The 17,935-nt window shown below is 50.4% G+C and overlaps 1 protein-coding gene across 8 annotated transcripts in view; it reads right to left on the minus strand.

Annotated features, from left to right (window-relative positions):
• Positions 1-17,935, minus strand: part of CEP170 (centrosomal protein 170) — a 1,733,932-nt gene that overhangs the window by 202,690 nt on the left and 1,513,307 nt on the right. For all 8 annotated transcript variants that reach the window (XM_069607948.1, XM_069607946.1, XM_069607950.1 and 5 more), the window contains one exon: positions 979-1,146. In XM_069607948.1, the coding sequence (XP_069464049.1) occupies positions 979-1,146 (168 nt within the window). The remainder of the gene's footprint in view (positions 1-978; positions 1,147-17,935) is intronic.

Here is a 17,935-nt window from a genome sequence, read left to right on the forward strand (position 1 = left end):
GACTCCACGTGGAGGTGGGTTTGAAGGCATTTTTAGCATACAAAATCATTACAGAGCATACCCACTAATAGTGTACAAGTCATGAATGGGTGCGAGTATGCGGTGTATCCAGTTCTCTTGGTGCATAATGGGAGCCGTGTCTAGCTGTTTGGGAGGCTTACTCATGCTGGTGTACATGGTTGAGAGCATATGCCTTGTACTTGTTCTTGGTTGCTACAGTGGGGTTGGTGTGGCCCAACTCTCATTTATACATTTTATGGTTCTGTCAATGTGATATTTGGCGTTAGATGTATGACTGTGGATGATGATGTGTGTTCGGTAAGGAAGGGAGGCATGTTGTGAAGTGCTTTTCTGTATGGATGGATGCAAGCTAGTCTGGAATGCAGGAGGTCAAAGAGTATGGAATGTGAGAATGTGTATGTATGAGTGAGAGAATGTTATTTGGCTGGTGTTCCACCTGAGGCAGTTGGGAGACATGTAGTCTGGGTGGTGGGAGCCAGTGGGCCCCTCTCTTGTAATCTTATGAACTTATGTGGAACTTGAACACGTACTATAATTGGTTATTTATAACGAACTTAATACCCAGAGGTTTCTAAACGCAGACCAGGGGACCAAACCTGTGTTGCACTGCGTCTTCTTTCTTCCAAGGCGAGCGCGTTGCCCCTGCGCTAAACTGTAACTGTAATAAAGGAACTTAGCTGAAGCTTTCCGGGGTATCTTTACAACACATAAGCAGCCCACAAATGTATTGATCCTCATAAAATTAAACTGTCTAATTTATATCATCCAAATTGGTCAGTTTAATATACTAAAAGCAATCAAAACCATAACAATTAAATAGATAATTGATGTTGCTTATTGATGGTTTGTAGGTAAAAGAGCACCAAGTCATTCAATAAACTAAATGATTAAGGAATCCAAACATGTTATGCAAAAAGAATATAAATAAAGTACAAAAGTAGAGTGTTTTTTACTTACTTCATCTCTGCTCCATGTTTTTCTCCTAGTGATAGTTTGGGGTTCTGGCATCTCCTTTGGCTGAGGTTTTTTATCACCCATCCGTCCATTGGCCTCAGGTGGCTTAGCATGCACCAATGGTGGAATCTTTCTGAAGTTCAGACTCTCATCAAATACACGCTCAACCAGCTGCAGAGGGAGGGAGGTTTGGGGGGGGTGAGGGGGGAGTATTGTATTTATTTAAGAACAGGCTGTCATTTTTAACAGAAATTACTTACAAAGTAGGCAATAACACACCAGAGGCAACCCTACCATTATATGTGCCATTATATTATAGGTGCCATTATACAAGATCATCATTGTATTGAATAACTTATACCCGGTGGCAAGGGGGTAAGAATAGCAACATACACCTGGGGCATGGATGGAGGATAGGACAACATTTTCACCATTGAGAGTCTGAAGCCAGAATTTACATATGTGCATTAGAAGTAGGGAAAAAAACAGGACTTAAAATTCAGACAGACCACTCCACTTCTAGGCCAGTTGAAACCACAATGTCTCAGGACCGCTTGAATGATAGTTCTCATGATTTTTATGCTACAGTAGAAGGAATACAGTACTTTGTTTGGTTGAGTGTGCCATAGGTCGCTCATTATTCGAAAATTAGTTTGGTAAAACTCATTACACCATTCAAACTTAACTTTTTATCATGTGTGTGCAATGATTGGTTCATTAAGAAAAATAACTATACTCATCAAAAAAGATCTCAGCAAGATATGGTTCAAGCTTTTGAAGTAACTTTGGCTCGACATTCTGCAACGCGCCCTTGGAGCACTAAACATTTGCTTTTACTCCACAAGTTTATCGTAGTGCTAACCTGCCTGGAAAATCCAATCTTGAACTGACATTTTTTTTGTTTTACAGCTTTTGAGAGTTTTCTGGCCCAAACATTACATATAAACTGAGTAAAGTTGCCAGGATATTTATTTTCGAGAAGACTGAAAGGAAAGTGTCTTGAGGGTGCTCCTCAAGATGTCTAACAAAAAGGTGTTCCAGTTCTTAGTAAGTCTGAGGCTGGGTCTCTCCCATCAATATAAATATCAGTAAGCTTATAGTCCCAGGTCTAAGGGACTATAACCCTCCTTTTATGGTCTTCTCAAGGTCTTTAAAACTTGTTTCACAGCCACAGGCTTAAGAAGTGCCAATATGGGGCGCGGACAAGATGGCTGCAGCCCAGTGAAGCTCTGTGTTGCCTTCCCCCTTCACTGCGGTTTGTGAGGGTGAGAGCCCAAAACAGCATGCCCACGAGGGTGGCAGAGTGCTGGACTCCCCCTCCACGGGCTGGAGAAGTTTTGTGAATCCAGCTGATGGAACAGAGAGGTTTGTGGCCCCTTTTGGTGGAGAGGCCTTACCACACAGGACGAGACCAGGGACTCCATTGAGTCGACAGTGACTCCTGCAGCAACCTACCAGGGGTGCCACAACCCTCCTGTGGTGTAATCAGACAGTGGCTGGGTGAATGGAGAGTAGACCCAGTGGGATGTGGCTGGTACAACTACCCTGTGTGTCCTGCCTCCTTTATGTGCACAGACACCAGCAGGTACGGGCCATGATGATTGGTGGAGAAGAGTGAGCACCGGCTGACACATGGGGAGGCCACAAGGAAAGATACAGGAGCTGGCTGACCCCTAGGACAGGCTTTCAAGACAGTTTGGTGATCGGGTGTCTCTGCTGGAGTTGTGGAGGATTAGGTGGCTGCTTCTGCCATGTGTTTGCCATGTGTTTTTCTAAGAGATTTTTTATAACAGGGAGAGGGAGGCTCAGATGAGTTGGAAGGGGGCTCTCCAACAACTTTAAAAGGCAACCGGGGTAGGGAAGCCCCAGGGGTGTTATGGAGGAGTCCCAACCTTTGTCCGAGGTGTAATGAGACCCAGGGGCGACAAAGAGTGACATTGGCCCTCATTACAACACCGGCGGTAACCAATGGCGCTATTAGAACCATGGTTGCTGCCGGTATTGTAACGAGTCCGCCATGGTGCAATGGGGAATTACCACCCCATTCCAAGGTTGGCGGGGTGGTAATTCCCCATGCACCATTGGCCCTTCCCCATTCCCATTTTTGCCCCATAGGGCTCAATGGTAATGGGGAAGGCCAGCCGTTAAGGTCGGGAGCCGCAAAGGGACCTCGTAATTAGGCGCTAAGGGGTTAACGGTGCCGCAGCCTTTTACGGCGCCGTTAACCCCTTAGCGCCAGGGTCGTAATGAGGCCCATTGTGGCGATTCTGGAGGAATTGAGGGGTATGGTTTCTGATTATAACCCATTGGTTGCACTTCAGGACGCATTCACAGTGGTGGTTGATGAGCTGGCGCTTTGGAAATTAGGTAAAAAGTGTTGGGCAGAATCATCTGCAGTACCCTTAGTGAACACTACAGACAATTAAGTCCACAAGTGGTAGTACAATTTCACCTTTGGTACAAGCCTGTACTACGCAGTAAAGTGGTAGCAATGGCTGAGCAGCCAGACTTATCTCAAGTGTAAATGAGCAGTAATAGGGATTACACAAAAGACTACAATTGCTGTCACTCCAAAAAACACTGACTCAAGGTTTCTGGTTAAAAAAATATAAGTACATTTATTTTTAAACCATCTGTTCACAAAACACTTCACTTCTATTAAACAAAACCACACTCTAACTATACCACACACAACCAATTCCTTTGGTTCAGATCAATTCAAGGTAAGTACATTGGGATTTGACAGACCGATGTTGCGAAACAAAAGACGTTACGGGGGTTAATAATCCATCACTTTTTGACAGTAATGATAGTTCGGTTTTACGAAAAAAAAGCGTACCCGCGGGAAGAAATGTAACTGTAGTCAAACACACTTAACACATTGAATTAAAACCAGGGAATAGTGGATAAAAATCATAGGCAATACTTTTGTCAAGGCACTAGAAGGAACAAGTTACTTACCTGCAACTGTTCTTCCCCAGCATGGGTCTGGCATGGATTCACATGCTCATGAATATTCCCCGTCGTCAGGCTGGGAATCCTCAGTAAAGAAAAAAATCAGTTACAGTTTCGTTTCTGAACTGTCTTTCTTAGTAGTAACCAATCACTGGTCTCTGGGTCATACTGCCCCCAGCCAATGACTGCCCTCTCCCTAAGCCCCTCCCCTGGCAGCCATCCTCAGATTTGGTAGCACGTAAAGTGGCAGTAGGACCAAGTGAAGAGTCGCAGAGGGGTAGGAGGGAGGATTTGCATGTGAATCCATGCCAGACCCATGCTGGAGAACAACAATTACAGGTAAATAACTTGTTCCTTCTCCAGCATGGGGTCTGGCATGGATTCACATGCTCATGAATACAAGAATACATTGCAGTACACACATTCACAACCACGGGAGGTGGCAAGACTCATCTCTTACCTCCTCACCAGGCTCACCTTCAGGCGAACAGGTTGCGCAGCACTGCCTGGCCGACTCTGGACTCCTCCCTGGAATCCCGGTCGACGCAGTAGAATCTCGTGAAGGTGTGCGTCGACCACCACATAGCAGCCCTGCAGATGTCCAGCAGGGGCTCACCAGATAGGAACGCCGTGGTAGCAGCGATCGCTCTGGTTGAATGGGCTCTCGGACAGCCGGGCAACGGTCTATTTGCCAACCGGTGACAGTGCATGATGCAGCCGGAGAGCCATCTGGAAATGGAAGCCTTCGAGAGGGCCTTCCCTTGGTTCACAGGTCCAAAGTTCACAAACAGCTGTGATGTCTTCCGAAAATTCTTCGTGCAGTTCACGTAGAACTTCGGCGCTCTAGCTACATCCAGCGAGTGCAAAGTCCTCTCGGCCGGCGAGGAAGGCGACGGGAAGAAAACAGGTAACACCAAGGGCTTGGTGAGATGGAAGTCCGACGGCACCTTGGCATGAAGGAGGGGTGCGTCCTCAGCACCACCCTCGTCTCGTGGAAAGTCACAGCACCACCCTCGTCTCGTGGAAAGTCAGGTATGGGGGTTTACAAGAGAGGGCCTGGATCTCTCCCACTCGTCGTGCGGAGGTGATGGCCGCAAGAAACGCTCTTTTCCACGACAGGAACTTCAACAGTGCAGAATGCAGAGGCTCGAAAGGTGGCCCCATGAGCCTGGTCAGCACCACGTTGAGCTATCACGCCGGGACTGGAATGATCGGAACAGTCCCTTCATGAACTCCTTCACCAGGCGATGGGACCACAGAGATGAGCGCCCCAGAGTTCTGGTGTAGCGGGAGATAGCCGCCAGATGGATTTTGATGGAGGCATGGGCCAGCCCCGCCTTGGCCAACGACAACAGGTAAGGCAGCACTTGAGGGGGCGTAATCCACAGAGGGTTAATCTTCTGTGCGCCGCACCGGACAAGGAACCTCTTCCACTTATGTCCCTAGCACTTCAGAGTTGAGGACGCCATGGCCTTTGCAAGAACCTCCTTGCAGTCCGCCGGGATATCGTACCCTCCAAACTCTAGTACTGCAGAAGCCAGGCCTAAAAGTTCAGCGACCCTGGGTAGTGATGGAGGCTGGCGCCTCCTTCTCTGGAGAGAAGATCCGCGTCCATCGACAGCTTGACTGGGGGGGACGTTGACAAGTCCAGAAGGTCCGGGAACCAGATCTGCCTCGGCCACGCCGGTGCGACAAGGATCATCCTGCACCGTGACCTCTTGAGTAGGTTGATGAGTCGCAACGGCGGGAACGCGTACATGAACAGGCCGTCCAAGGGGAATGAGAAGGCATCGCCCATGCTCCCCAGCTGGGGAAACCTGCTGGAAAAACTCTGGCACTTGAGTTTGCCTCCGTCGCGAATAGGTCGATCTGGGGACTGCCCCATCGTTGGAATAACCGATCCACTTGATCTTGCCACAGCTCCCATGCGTGGCACGAGCGCAGCTCCCTGCTGAGCGAGTCTGCGATGGTGTTCTTTATTCCTGCCAGGTGGAAGGGAACCAGAAACATCCTCTGGGCGAAGGCCCAGTGCCACAGATCCTGGGCCTGCTTGGATAGGGCTGGGGATCTGGTGCCTCCCTGCTTCCGGATGTAGAACGTTGTGGTGGTGTTGTCGGTGAAGATCCTCACCACCTTGTCCTTGAGGGACGGGAGGAACGATCTGAGAGCCTAGAACATGGCTCGGAGCTCCAGGATGTTGATATGTAGTGACCTCTCCTCCGGGAGCCAAAGGCCTCTTGCATGGAGATCACTGGTGTGCGCTCCCCACCCCTCCAGGGAGGCATCCGTTGTCACCGTCTCCTGATGTGCCGGGATCTGAAAGTCTGCTCCCGCCACTAGATGTGCGCAGGCGCTCACACCACCGGATTGCTTGGCGGAAGGCCTCGTTGAGCGGGATCCTGTCTTCAAAGCTGCCTGCCGCTTGCATCCACCGGGCGTCGAGGAACTCTTGCAGTGGCCGCATCCGCAGTCTGCACAGGCGCACTAGGTACATGCACGAGGACATCATGCCGAGATGGTGGATGATGGACCTCACCCTGGCCACATCCATGGCCAACAGCCGCTGCACCTTGCCCATGATGGCCTTCGTCCTTTCCTCCGACGGGGAGGCCAGTCACGCCACCGTGTCGAGCTTGGCTCCCAGAAACAGTGCGACCTGTGAGGGAACCAGGTGGGATTTGGCAAAGTTGATGGAGAATCCCAGATCCGTGAGCAGTTGGACGGTCTTCGCTGTGTGCCCAACGGCGAGTTCCCTTGTCTTTGCTCGGATGAGCCAATCGTCCAGGTAGGGGTAGACGTGCATCCCCTGCAGGTGCAGTCGCGCCTCCACTGGTACTAGGCACTTGGTAAATACCCTGGGCGCCGACTTCAATCCGAAGGGCAGGGCCTTGAATTGGTAGTGCCGTCCTTAGACTACGAATATGAGAAACTTTCAATGTCCTTTTAGAATGGGGATGTGAAAGTAGGCATCCTCCAAGTCCAGCGACGATAGGAAGTCGCCCTCCTCCAGCTGCCCCAGCACGTGCTGGAGGGTAACCATCTGGAACTTCTGGGCCTTGATGTACTTGTTTAAACGATGAAGGTCCAGGATGGGTCGCCAACCGCCGGTCTTCTTTCTTACGAGGAAGTAACGCGAGTACACTCCGGAGCCCTGGAGCTTCTTTGGGACGAGCTCGATTGCTCCTTTGTTCAGCATCGCCCTTACTTCCAGCAGCAGTTGGGGGACGTGGTTTTCCTTCCTGGCCACGGGTGGAATGCGGGGGCACTTCTTTAGAAACTCTAAAGTGTGCCCGCGGGCCAGAGCATCCAGCACCCATCGGTCAGTGGAGATGGACTCCCACACGCTGACAAACTTTGCCAGCCAGCCTCCCACCGGGGTGCTCCGTTGGGGGCCCGACGCTACGGCCGGGTCAGTCCTGCATGGCAGCAGCCTTGGCCTCCTTTGCGACAAGATCCTCCTGACTTGCCGCGTCCTCTGTAGGCCTCCTGCGACGAGGAGCGGGCCGCCTGGAGGTACGTCGAGGAGATGCCGCCGAATCCTTTGGAGGCACCTTGCTTGCCTCCGGAGTTCCGAAAGGGCGGCTGTCATTGCTGCAAAACCCCCAAAGCCCGGGCCGTCTCTGTGTCGGTCTTGATGGCCTGCAGCAACTCGTCCACAGTCTTGCCAAATAGGTTATTCCCGTCGAAGGGCATGTCCAAGACTCTGGTCTGCACATCCTGGCGGAAATCGGTCGCCTTGAGCCAACCGCGCCGTCGATAACAAACACTGTTGCCCAACTGGCAGAAGCCGGTGTCAGCAATGTCCGTGGCTATTGTTATGGCTTGGTCCGACGCCACCTCGCCCTCCTGCAGTATCTTTAGGGCCGCCACCCTCTTGTCGTCCGGGAGGAAGTCCAGCAGAGGAGCTACCTTAAACCAAAGCTCCCTGTCGTAACGGGCCACAATTGCTAAGTCGATGGCCGCTTTAATCGTCGTCGCCGCCGATGAGATGACCCGCCGCCACATGGCGTCCAGTTTCTTCCCCTTGCCGTCGGGTGGGGGAGGTGGAAGACGAAGCCGTAGTCCCTGCCGCCTTCTTCTTGGCCGCCAACGAGACGACTGAATCCGGGGTCGGCTGAGCCCTAAGGCACAGAGGGGTGGAATCAGGGACCCGGTACTTCTTCTCGTACCGGTCTCTCTTGGCAGGAGTCGTGGACGGGTTCTTCAGGAGCAAAAGCCCCTCGTCCCAGATGTCATCAAGCAATGGGACCGAGAGGACCATCTTCCTTTTGGTCTCACGCCGTTGATGGAGGAAACCTTCTGTTCCTCGGGGCAGAGCGCGAAGAGCTTGGATGCCCTGGCAATCATGGCGTGGAAGGAGCCAATTTCGTCGGGCGGGGAGGACCGAGGGGGTTGGGGTGATGGAAGGTCCATCCCATCCTCACCACCATCGTCATCCGTCCCCGTCGTGGCCGTCTCCGTTCCTGTGTCCTCCCTAGGATCCGGGGAAGGGGATGAAGGCTGTGAGGGCCGCGAAGGCTGGAAGCGCGGGGGGGGATGAACTCTTCTCCACTTGCTTGGAGGGCTCCTCGACGGGCCAGGTTTCGCTAGATCGTCTGTTGGCGGTAAGGGCAACCTGGTCCTTATCTCCGTACTTAAGGCCTCGATCGCCATCAAGATGGCTCCCGAGTTGTCCTGAGGCTCGGGCACCGGCTGCGACAGGCGCCAGGGTTGGGGAGTGGAATCCTCCGCCTCCACGGGAACCTCGTCGGCACCACCGTCGCTCTCTTCGTCCGCCTCGTCGGGATCCCTCCCGTGGGACCGGACCTCCTCGAACTTCTTGGTGAGGACCTTCACGACCCCAGCCAGCTCCTCCTCAGAAACTGAATCCGTGTCCGTGATGGCCACCGGTCCCCCCCACTCTTTTTCCACCGGGGTTCTGACGGGGGTCTTATCGATCGGCTGAAAAGAGGATTCCCTCCGCGGTGGCAGGGAAACTCTGGGGCCGAGGTCGCCTCCACTGGGGTAGCCTCCACAGGCTTCGCCAGGGCCGCCACGACTCCCTCGATAGAGGCCTTAGCTGGGTGAATCAAGGCCTTCACGACTTTAGGTGCGCTTGAGGCCTTCACCTTGGGGGGAGGGTCGCTCCCCCTCGGCTGTTTCTGTCGGGATTGACTGGGGCTTCTCCAGAAGCTTACCCGGGTTCTCCGATTTCCTCTTCCCCGAGCCACAGCGTTGGCTCGTGGTTGATGGAGTCGGTGAAAGCTCGCCCTGCCTGGCAGCTGAGGAGCCCGACCCTTCAGCACTCCCGGTGCCCGCGGACTCGCGGTGCTTAGCCTTTTGTTGGGCCCCTGTCGCCGGAGCGCCCTCAAAGGACTTAGAAGACTGCTCGGACCTCTTCTTCTCACCTGCTGGGCTCTTTCCTTCCAGCCAGTTGGTGAGGCGGACACGCCGATCCCTCATGGTCCGTTCCGACATGGTCTTGCAAAACGCACAGTCCTTCTCCATGTACGTTTTGTCTTCGTTCAGGCAGTAGAGGCATCTAGAATGCTCGTCCTCCTTGAAGACATTCTGCAATCTGCATCCAGGGCAGTTTCTGAACAGCTTGGATCCGGGCGTGGAGTTTCCTTTGTCCTGGGCCATGTCCACGGGGTAGGCCTCAAGGTCTTCTGGAATCCTCCAAGAAGCGTAACTCGATGAGAACTTCGCCCTTGAGGGGCGTAGAAAATTCTGACAGGGGTCCCCGTTGATCGGAAGTAGAAACGGTGGAGCTTGAGGCTCGATTGACCGAAAAAATGAGACTAAACTCTTTGAAAAATCACAAAGCGCAGTAAAAGCTCAAGAGCTATAGCACGAGGACTCCCAACACTTGAATGTGCGGTAAAAATCTGAGGATGGCTGCCAGGGGAGGGGCTTAGGGAGAGGGCAGTAATTGGCTGGGGGCAGTATGACCCAGAGACCAGCGATTGGTTACTACTAAGAAAGACAGTTCAGAAACAAAACTGAAACTGATTTTTTCTTTACCGAGGATTCGAAGCCTGACCACGGGGAATATTCATGAGCATGTGAATCCATGCCAGACCCCATGCTGGAGAATCAGGGGACGTGTTCTAAGAGACAGATAAAGTCAATAGGCCTACTCCAGTGTCAAATGGAGCAGGGCTCTGTTGTCGAGGTTTTAACACAGTTATAACAGTTCAAGATTAACTTTGCCAGGAGTACTGGATATTGTCAAAGGGAGGCAAAAGTTATAAGTGGGAATGAAGAAAGGACAAGCCTTCGGAAAGGAAAAGCGTTCACCCCGATTCCTCAAGGTCGGACGGAGAGAACGACCAAATGAACACAGTACCTTATTCGAATGAAGAAAGCTGGTGCTACGGCAGTTGTTCCTGGTAGTTCCTGCAGACTCATGGTTCCTGGAGCTTCAGTCGTGGGGACAAGAAGGGCGACGTCTGGAGCGATCTGCACTACCCAGGGATGAGGCCAGCAGCAGCAAAGCAACGGGGAATAAAAGGTGTGCTCCTTTAAAACAGGAGAGGGCTCTTCTGATGGCTATCCGGACCACTACAGCTTCATGCAGCCATTTCGACCCAGAAGACGATTCTCTGGCTGTAGAAGGTGAGCTGGTTAATCCCACCAGGCTCAAGGGAAGACGACTCTGGGCTGGATCTTCTCTGTCGTTGAAGGGTAGATAGCTCAGGGCTGTAGCAGGGCTTCACTGGGATTCGGGAGTTGCAACAGCCGTCTTCTTCTCCGCTTCTCTTCGGTCCTTGCAGTTCCAGTGGCGACTGACTTCCAGCCCAAGAGTCCTGCTTTTTATGGCAAAATCCCCCATTCACACAGCCTGGCTGTCAATCACACAGCAGGGGGGTTGTCCAGCCCGGACAACCATCTCAGCCAATGGACACAAAGTGCGACTTGGGTCTCCAAGGAGACCCTGTGCAGGGGGTTACTAAACCCCTCCCTCAAATTCAGCCCACCTAGAAACCCAGATGTCAAAGGAGGGCTTCTTTGCAGAAGCCCGCCAAAGGACGGCGAACAAAGAAGGCAAACCTGGTTTGGCGCGAAAAGTAAAACACGAGAAGGATGTTGTTAAAAACAAATGGCGACTAAACCCGACCGGAGCCAAAATAAAATGTATTTGGTCAAGTGGGTTTATGTTCGAGGCTAATACAATAGCCTAAAACAGTAACACGTTTATATACTATAATCGCGGTAGAAAAGTTAGGGTAGAGACCACTGCCACCAGCCAAGTTTTAATGTTAAAGGAGCGAAACAAGGCTCCAGGCGGTACAGACAAAAAGGGATAATCAGAGTTGAGCCTTTCCAATACTCCATTGTAAGATGGGGTGTACTGGGTCTGTAGTTTAAGTGACTACATACAGTTAATGGTAACTTTACCTGTTTCTGGGGGACAGTAGTCAGCCCCAGAAAACTTGAGTCAGTGGGAAGTCTCAGAGACAACCCTGTGTCACTGCACTGAAGGTGCTGTGTAACACACAAAGAAAGTGGGGCTCATGTAGTGGTGGCTCCAGAGCCCAAGATCACACAAAAAGTAGAAGTACACATGGCAAAACACATGTAAGAGTGGGAAAAAGGTTCCCACTCTTACCAGGTGGAAAAAAATAAACCCCAGCAATCCAGCAAAGCTGCTGAGGGACTCACTAGGTAAGGGAAATTAGCCATAAATGAGAATTCTCCCAACAAAAAGCCTTTAAGACTCTCAGCCCCCTGGTACACTGCCCATTTGCGCTCCCTGAAGACTGTGTATAAGCCAACCGAACACAAGTGGTGGACAGACCATTTACTGTTGGATGAACCTCATTTGAAAGCCTGTCGCCTTAACTATGATAGAGCGATTAAAGAAGCTAAAACAACCTATTTTATTAATCTAATCTTGGGGGCCACAAATTGGGGTGTACACGCCCAACCAAAGTCATGCAGAATTCTTCGAGAGCGCCCTCTCCACCATACGTGCAAATACCAAGGGGCTATTAGTGATAAGGGGGGGACTGTAACACATGGGCAGACCCCCAGGTACATAGGCAAGCTACACGTGTCCTAAATAGAGACACCTCAGGGCACGCTGGTAGTACATTCCTTACGTGCCCGGTAGAAGGGGGTCTAGTGGATGTCTGGAGATTATCCAACCCAGATAAAAAGGGATACACATTCAGATCCAGTGTCCACGGGACATACACCAGAAACGACTACTTGTTGGTCACCAGGGACACTGGCCCCAGAATCAAGCACAGTGATATCCTCCCGGTTAGCTGGTCCGACCATGATATGGTCACGGCAATACTAGATGTCGAAGGGCTCAGTCGACGAGAACCCAAGTGGCGTTGCAACGAATACTTGTGGAAAGACAAACTCTACTCACAAGAGCTCAACAAGGCAATATGTGAATACTTCCAAACAAACAACAACGGGGAAGTGGGTATGGCAACACTGTGGGAAGCGGGGAAAATTGGTCTGGAAGCCTCATGAGGCAACGAGCCAAGCGAAAAAGGGAAAGGAAGATAAACTACGAAAAGAGATCTCGGCGCTGGAGGGAATGATGCACGACCTAGGAACTTACCGGGAGGAACACCTAGAATCTATCCAGCAAAAGACAGCTGAGCTTAAAGCACTGGGTAAGGGAGACGTTCTGAGGAAACTGACACTGCTAAAACAGAAGTTTTACGAAAGGCAACAAGGCCGCCAAAATGTTAGCCACTAGATTGAGAGCCCAAAGAGCGGAGAGATGGGTGGAAAAGATAAAAACAGAGGGGGGAGGTTAGGCTCAGACCCCGCAGGACATTGCGGCCCAGTTTGTAAACTTCTACACAAATGTGTACAAATGTGTACACCTCAGAGGGGGACAGAGCGGAAAAGGGCGGAAAAGGAAATGGAGGAGTAAATCAAGAGAGCAGGGCTAACCCACTTAACGGGTCCCTAACAAGAAAGTCTGGAAGCACCCTTAACCCCTGACAAAGTGAAAGCGGCAATCAGAAGGCTCCCAGCAGGAGGGGCCCCTGGCGAGGATGGCTATACGATGGGCTTCTACAAACACTTTGCTGAAAATCCTTTCCCCGCAATTGGAAAAGCTGTTCAATAAAATGCGTGAGTCAGGCCAGGCGCCCCCATCATTCTCAGTGGCTCACATAGTGGTCATCCCAAAGGCAGAAAAGGACCCTGAATCCTGCAAGTCCTACCGTCCGATTTTATTACTCAATACCGATCCCAAGGTGTATGCAAGAGTCGTAGCCTCCCGCCTGGGAGACTTAATGCCCCGCCTGATACACCCGGACCAGGTGGGCTTCATAAAGGGAAAGCAAGGGGCGGATGTCAATGCGAAAAACACTCAACATCATGGAGCACTCCAGAGGAGGGAGAATATGCTCTCCACAGCATGGACTCTGAAATGCCTTCGATCGGGTCAAGTGGGGCTTCCTATGGGCGATACTAAGAAATATGGGATTCGGAGACCTATTCATAAGGGGGATACAGGCCATCTACAAACAGCCCAATGGCAGAGTGGCGGTGAATAACAACCTCTTTGAAGAATTCTGCATGACCAGAGGTACCAGACAAGGGTGCCCCCTTTTGCCTCTCCTTTACGCCCCGTCGATCGAACCCCTGGGTAACGTGATTAGAAAATAGAACTCAATAAAGGGAATAGAGGTGGGGGATAAGGAATACAAACGGCCATGTTTGCCGACGACATACTGCTTTATCTCAAAGCCCCCGTCCCAACCATACCAGTAGTCCTGCAGACAATAAAAGAATTTGGCAAATGGACGGGATTAAAAGTCAACGCAGAAAAATCCACTCTCTTCCCACATAAGGTACCCATCCACACATGCCGATAACAACCCTGCATGTGGAATACCGATTGCACATAGCCACTTGAGATACTTGGGGATTAACATCACAAAGAGGACGGAAGACCTATAGGATGCCAACCTTCCCCCGCTGATGCAGGAAATCTCAAAGGATCTCGACAGATGAGGCAAACTCACAGTGTCATGGCTCGGTCGACTGAATGCCATAAAGATGGTAGTGCTGTGTTAGGCAGAATCCTGTGCAGTTCCCTTAGGGAGCACTACAGAAGATTAAGACTACAGGTATGAGCAATAAATCCCCTTTGGTATCAGCCTGTACCACAAAGATTTAGTTGGTAGCTGTGGCTAAGCAGTCAGACTTATCTCAAGAGGGAGATGAGCAGTATTCAGGGTTTACACAATAGGACTACAGTGCTATGGAACAAGGAAACACTGACCAAAGCTTTGTATTAAAAATAATATATATATTTAATTTACACACTTCTAGTTCAACACAGTAATCACAGTTAATAAAGCAAGTTAAAATCAGTCCAGAAAAGTATACACAACTCCCTAGTTAAATTGTAGACAAGTTTGAGCAAGAGTGAAAACTGAGCAAAACGGCACAGTGAAAACCAAAAACAAATGGCACTCTAGCAATTTTTCACAAGGGAGGGAAAGCACAAGTTATACAGGAATATCTTCTTACACACCATAGCAACACTTCCCATAAGTTTGTGAACAAGTTTAGGCAAGGCAATACTTTAGTATCGAGAATACTTAAATGAAAACCGAGCAAAATGGCACTTCACAAGTTTTAAAAGTGGGAAGGAAAAGGTAGCTGTAAGAAGTAGGTGCACCAACACAGTTCTAGTTGAGAAGCAATCTAAAGGAGGCAATTCTAACAAATGTAGCCAGAGTCAATAGGCCTGTGCCAGAGTCAGTGGTACAGGGCAAAGGGGCCAGGAGCAAAATGTTCTTGTAGCTGCAGTCCAGTCTTTGGTTAACGATTCGGAAAGGTGGATGCAGAAGGTGAAAGACAATGTTTAGAAGATGGGGGCAGCCAACCCAACAAGTAGGTAAAGGATTTAAAACACCTTTAGCACTACCACGCGGAAAAGGCGGCCTGGCGGAACAATGTACTTTAATATGAAGAAGTGGCTCCTGCGGTGGCGGTTGTTCCTGGTAGTTCTTGCAGTTTGGGGGATCCAGCAGAGGAAGAGAGGCTCTCGTCGTGGAGGATGGTTCAAGTTACTGCACTACCCAGGGATGAAACCAGTCGCTGTGCTGCCAGACAAAATAAAAGGTACGCTCCTTTAAATCGCGGCCCGGGTGGATGGCTACCTGGCTATCCCGCCTCCAAGTGCAGGGCACTGGCGATTCGACCAAGGAAGGTCCAGGAAGGCGATTAGCAAACTGGTTGGCCCCACCAGCTAAAGGGAGAAGGCTCTTTCAGATGAAGATCTCCTCTCGTCGCGTGGAGGAAAGTGGTGAGAGGCTGCAGCAGGGCTTCACCGGTGGTTCAGTCGTTGCAGATGTCTTTGGCTTCTCTTCTCTTCGGTTCCTCAGTTCCAGTGACAACGTCTTGCTCTTCCAGTCCTCAGGACCCTGCTTTTATGCAAAAAGATCCCCATTCATATAGCCTAGCTGTCACTCACACAGTGGAGTGGTCATCTTGGCGGGAGACCCTCCAGCCTATCAGGACAGAGTGCGACATGGGTTGCTGAGGCAACCCTGTCCAGGGGTCCTACTCCCCCTCCCACACAATGGACCCACCCCAGACTCAGTGGCGCCGAAAGGAGGGCTTCTTGGCAGAAGCCCGCCAAAAGGACGAACAAAGGATCCCCGACCTGGGTTAGGAGTTTAGAAAAAGACACGAGAAAGAAGTTATATTCAAGCTCTGGCAAATAAAACCTACCAGAGTAAAGTTAATTTTCAAATAAACCGGCGATATGTTAGAGGCTGTCAGAAAATGTGGTAGCCTCGAACAATGGGAAAATCCCATAGGGAAATCTTTGCGGTCGAATATTTACGGTAGTAACCACTGCCACCAGCCAGAAACATTTGAGAGAGGGACTGTACGGTACCCTCTCGAAAATGAACACCAGGTAAAAACTATTAATTCTTCCCAGTACCTCCATAGTAAGATGGGTTGTACTGGTTTAGTACATAAAAATTGACTAGGAAAGACAATGGGGACTTTACATGCCCTGGGAGACAGAAGTCAGTCCCAGGGTATGGAGTCTATGTTTGGGGGTCGCTACGACACCCCTGTGTCACTGCGCTGAGGGTGCTGTGTAACACATGTGTATAAAGATGGTTCCTATGAGGGTGAGATAAACCCCGTAGACATTAAATACACAAATTAGCCTAGAACACAGATAGCAAATATGCCTAAGAATGGGAAAAAGGGTCTCGCTCTTAGCAGGAGAAAAAAACAAACCCTTCAAATCCAGCAAAGCTGCTGGGGGACTCTATAGGTAAGGGAAATTAGCCATAAAAAGAGAATTCTCCCTAACATGCTGCCAAATATCCTAAACCACTACCAGATGCTCCCTATTGCCATCCCTCGAAACCACTTCCTGGATGGAAAGGCAAAACTCTTAAGATTCTTATGGCAGGAGAAGCAGCGTATTGCCTACAGCACCCTAATCCAGCCAAAAGAGGAAGGAGGAATGGGCCTACCGGATCCATACACATACTATCGAGCTGTGCAATTCTGCGCCCTCGTGCCACATCTGAGAAGGGACACGCAGAAGCATTGGGTTACTATTGAAAACCACTTAATCCAACCTGTAACGCTTGGAGAGAGGCTATGGGCCCCCAAAAGTACATTCCCCTCAAGTGCAACCGATCACTTTGCAATGGGTCCGCTCCTGAAAATATGGTGGAACAAATGAGAAATGAGAGGGCTCACAACATGGCCGTCTCCCATGAGCTGTATCTGGGCCCCCATCAGAAACGATACACATGACCCAAACCACTACCAAACATGGTACGAAGCAGGCCTGGAGAGGGCTGGCCAAATCAGCAAGCCCAGCGGGTCCATATCAATCCAGGTCTTGGAAGCAGGCCTGCAAGTAGGCTTATTGGGAGTATTCATGTTCCTGCAGCTAAAAGGAGTGCTGCTATCCGCTAAATGGAAGGCAAAGCTCCAAATGGATCTTACTCTCTTCGAGAAAACAATCAGTGAATCAATCTCAACCAAGGGCCTCATCTCGCAGCTGTATAGATCCCCGATAGGTGAACTAGAGACTGGAATCAACAACCTCAGAATGAGATGGGAGATGAACCTGGGCCTCCTGATGAGAGATGAATTATGGACGCAAATGTGTAAGTCGTCGCAAAATACATCAATTTCGGCACAATACAAACTTCACAGAATAAAATTACTGCACAGATGGCACTACGACCCCAAGAGACTATCAAAAATGTTTGAGCAATCCAGCCCCAATGCTGGAGGGGATGTGGGTCCCAAGCAGAATATTGGCATATGTGGTGGGAGTACCCCAAAATACGAGTGTTCTGGAAAGAAGTCCTAAAATGGATTAGAAAAATCAAAGGAATCTCCCGGCAGAATGACCCCAGGCTGGTGGTGTTTGGTCTCGAAGAACAAGAGGGCCGCTAGATCAGAGTCCCCCACATGACTTGCTTTCTTCTTCTGGCAGCGAGACTCTGCATCACCATAAACTGGAAATCCCACGACCTCCCATCAGAGGCTACCTGTGCCCGCAAGGCCAAGGAACTCTATGAAATGGAGAACATTACAGGAGCCATCCACGACATCACTCCAAGTAAAGAAATGGAACGGGCGTCCTTCCTCGAAGCCTACAAATAGCCCAGAAACAAGCATGAGACACTTACCACACCGCCGGATAACAGCAGTACAATAAGACTTATCGCCAATGTCTGTCTAGTTCCCAAAGGTGGGGTGGGGGGAGGGTGGGGGCCAAGGAGGGTTGGGGGTGGTTAAAAAGTTCCTCGGGTGTCACCTAACTGCTAATGTTAAAAGGTGCAGTAATGTGGTCGATCTGTTGATGTTGAATCTGGGAAATGTATGTCTTTAAAATGATTAATAAAAAACATTTGGAAGAAAAAAAAAGTTCATACTATATATTCCGGATGCTCTCAACGGACCAGTGGTCGCTTCATCTGGCTTGGGGATTATACGACATTGCTAGCGCAGCCTATCCTATTAATAGGCTATAAGCTTCACAAAT

The sequence above is a fragment of the Ambystoma mexicanum genome, chromosome 4q (assembly GCF_040938575.1).
Source record: "Ambystoma mexicanum isolate Mex_15411 chromosome 4q, UKY_AmexF1_1, whole genome shotgun sequence".
Lineage (NCBI taxonomy): Eukaryota > Metazoa > Chordata > Amphibia > Caudata > Ambystomatidae > Ambystoma > Ambystoma mexicanum.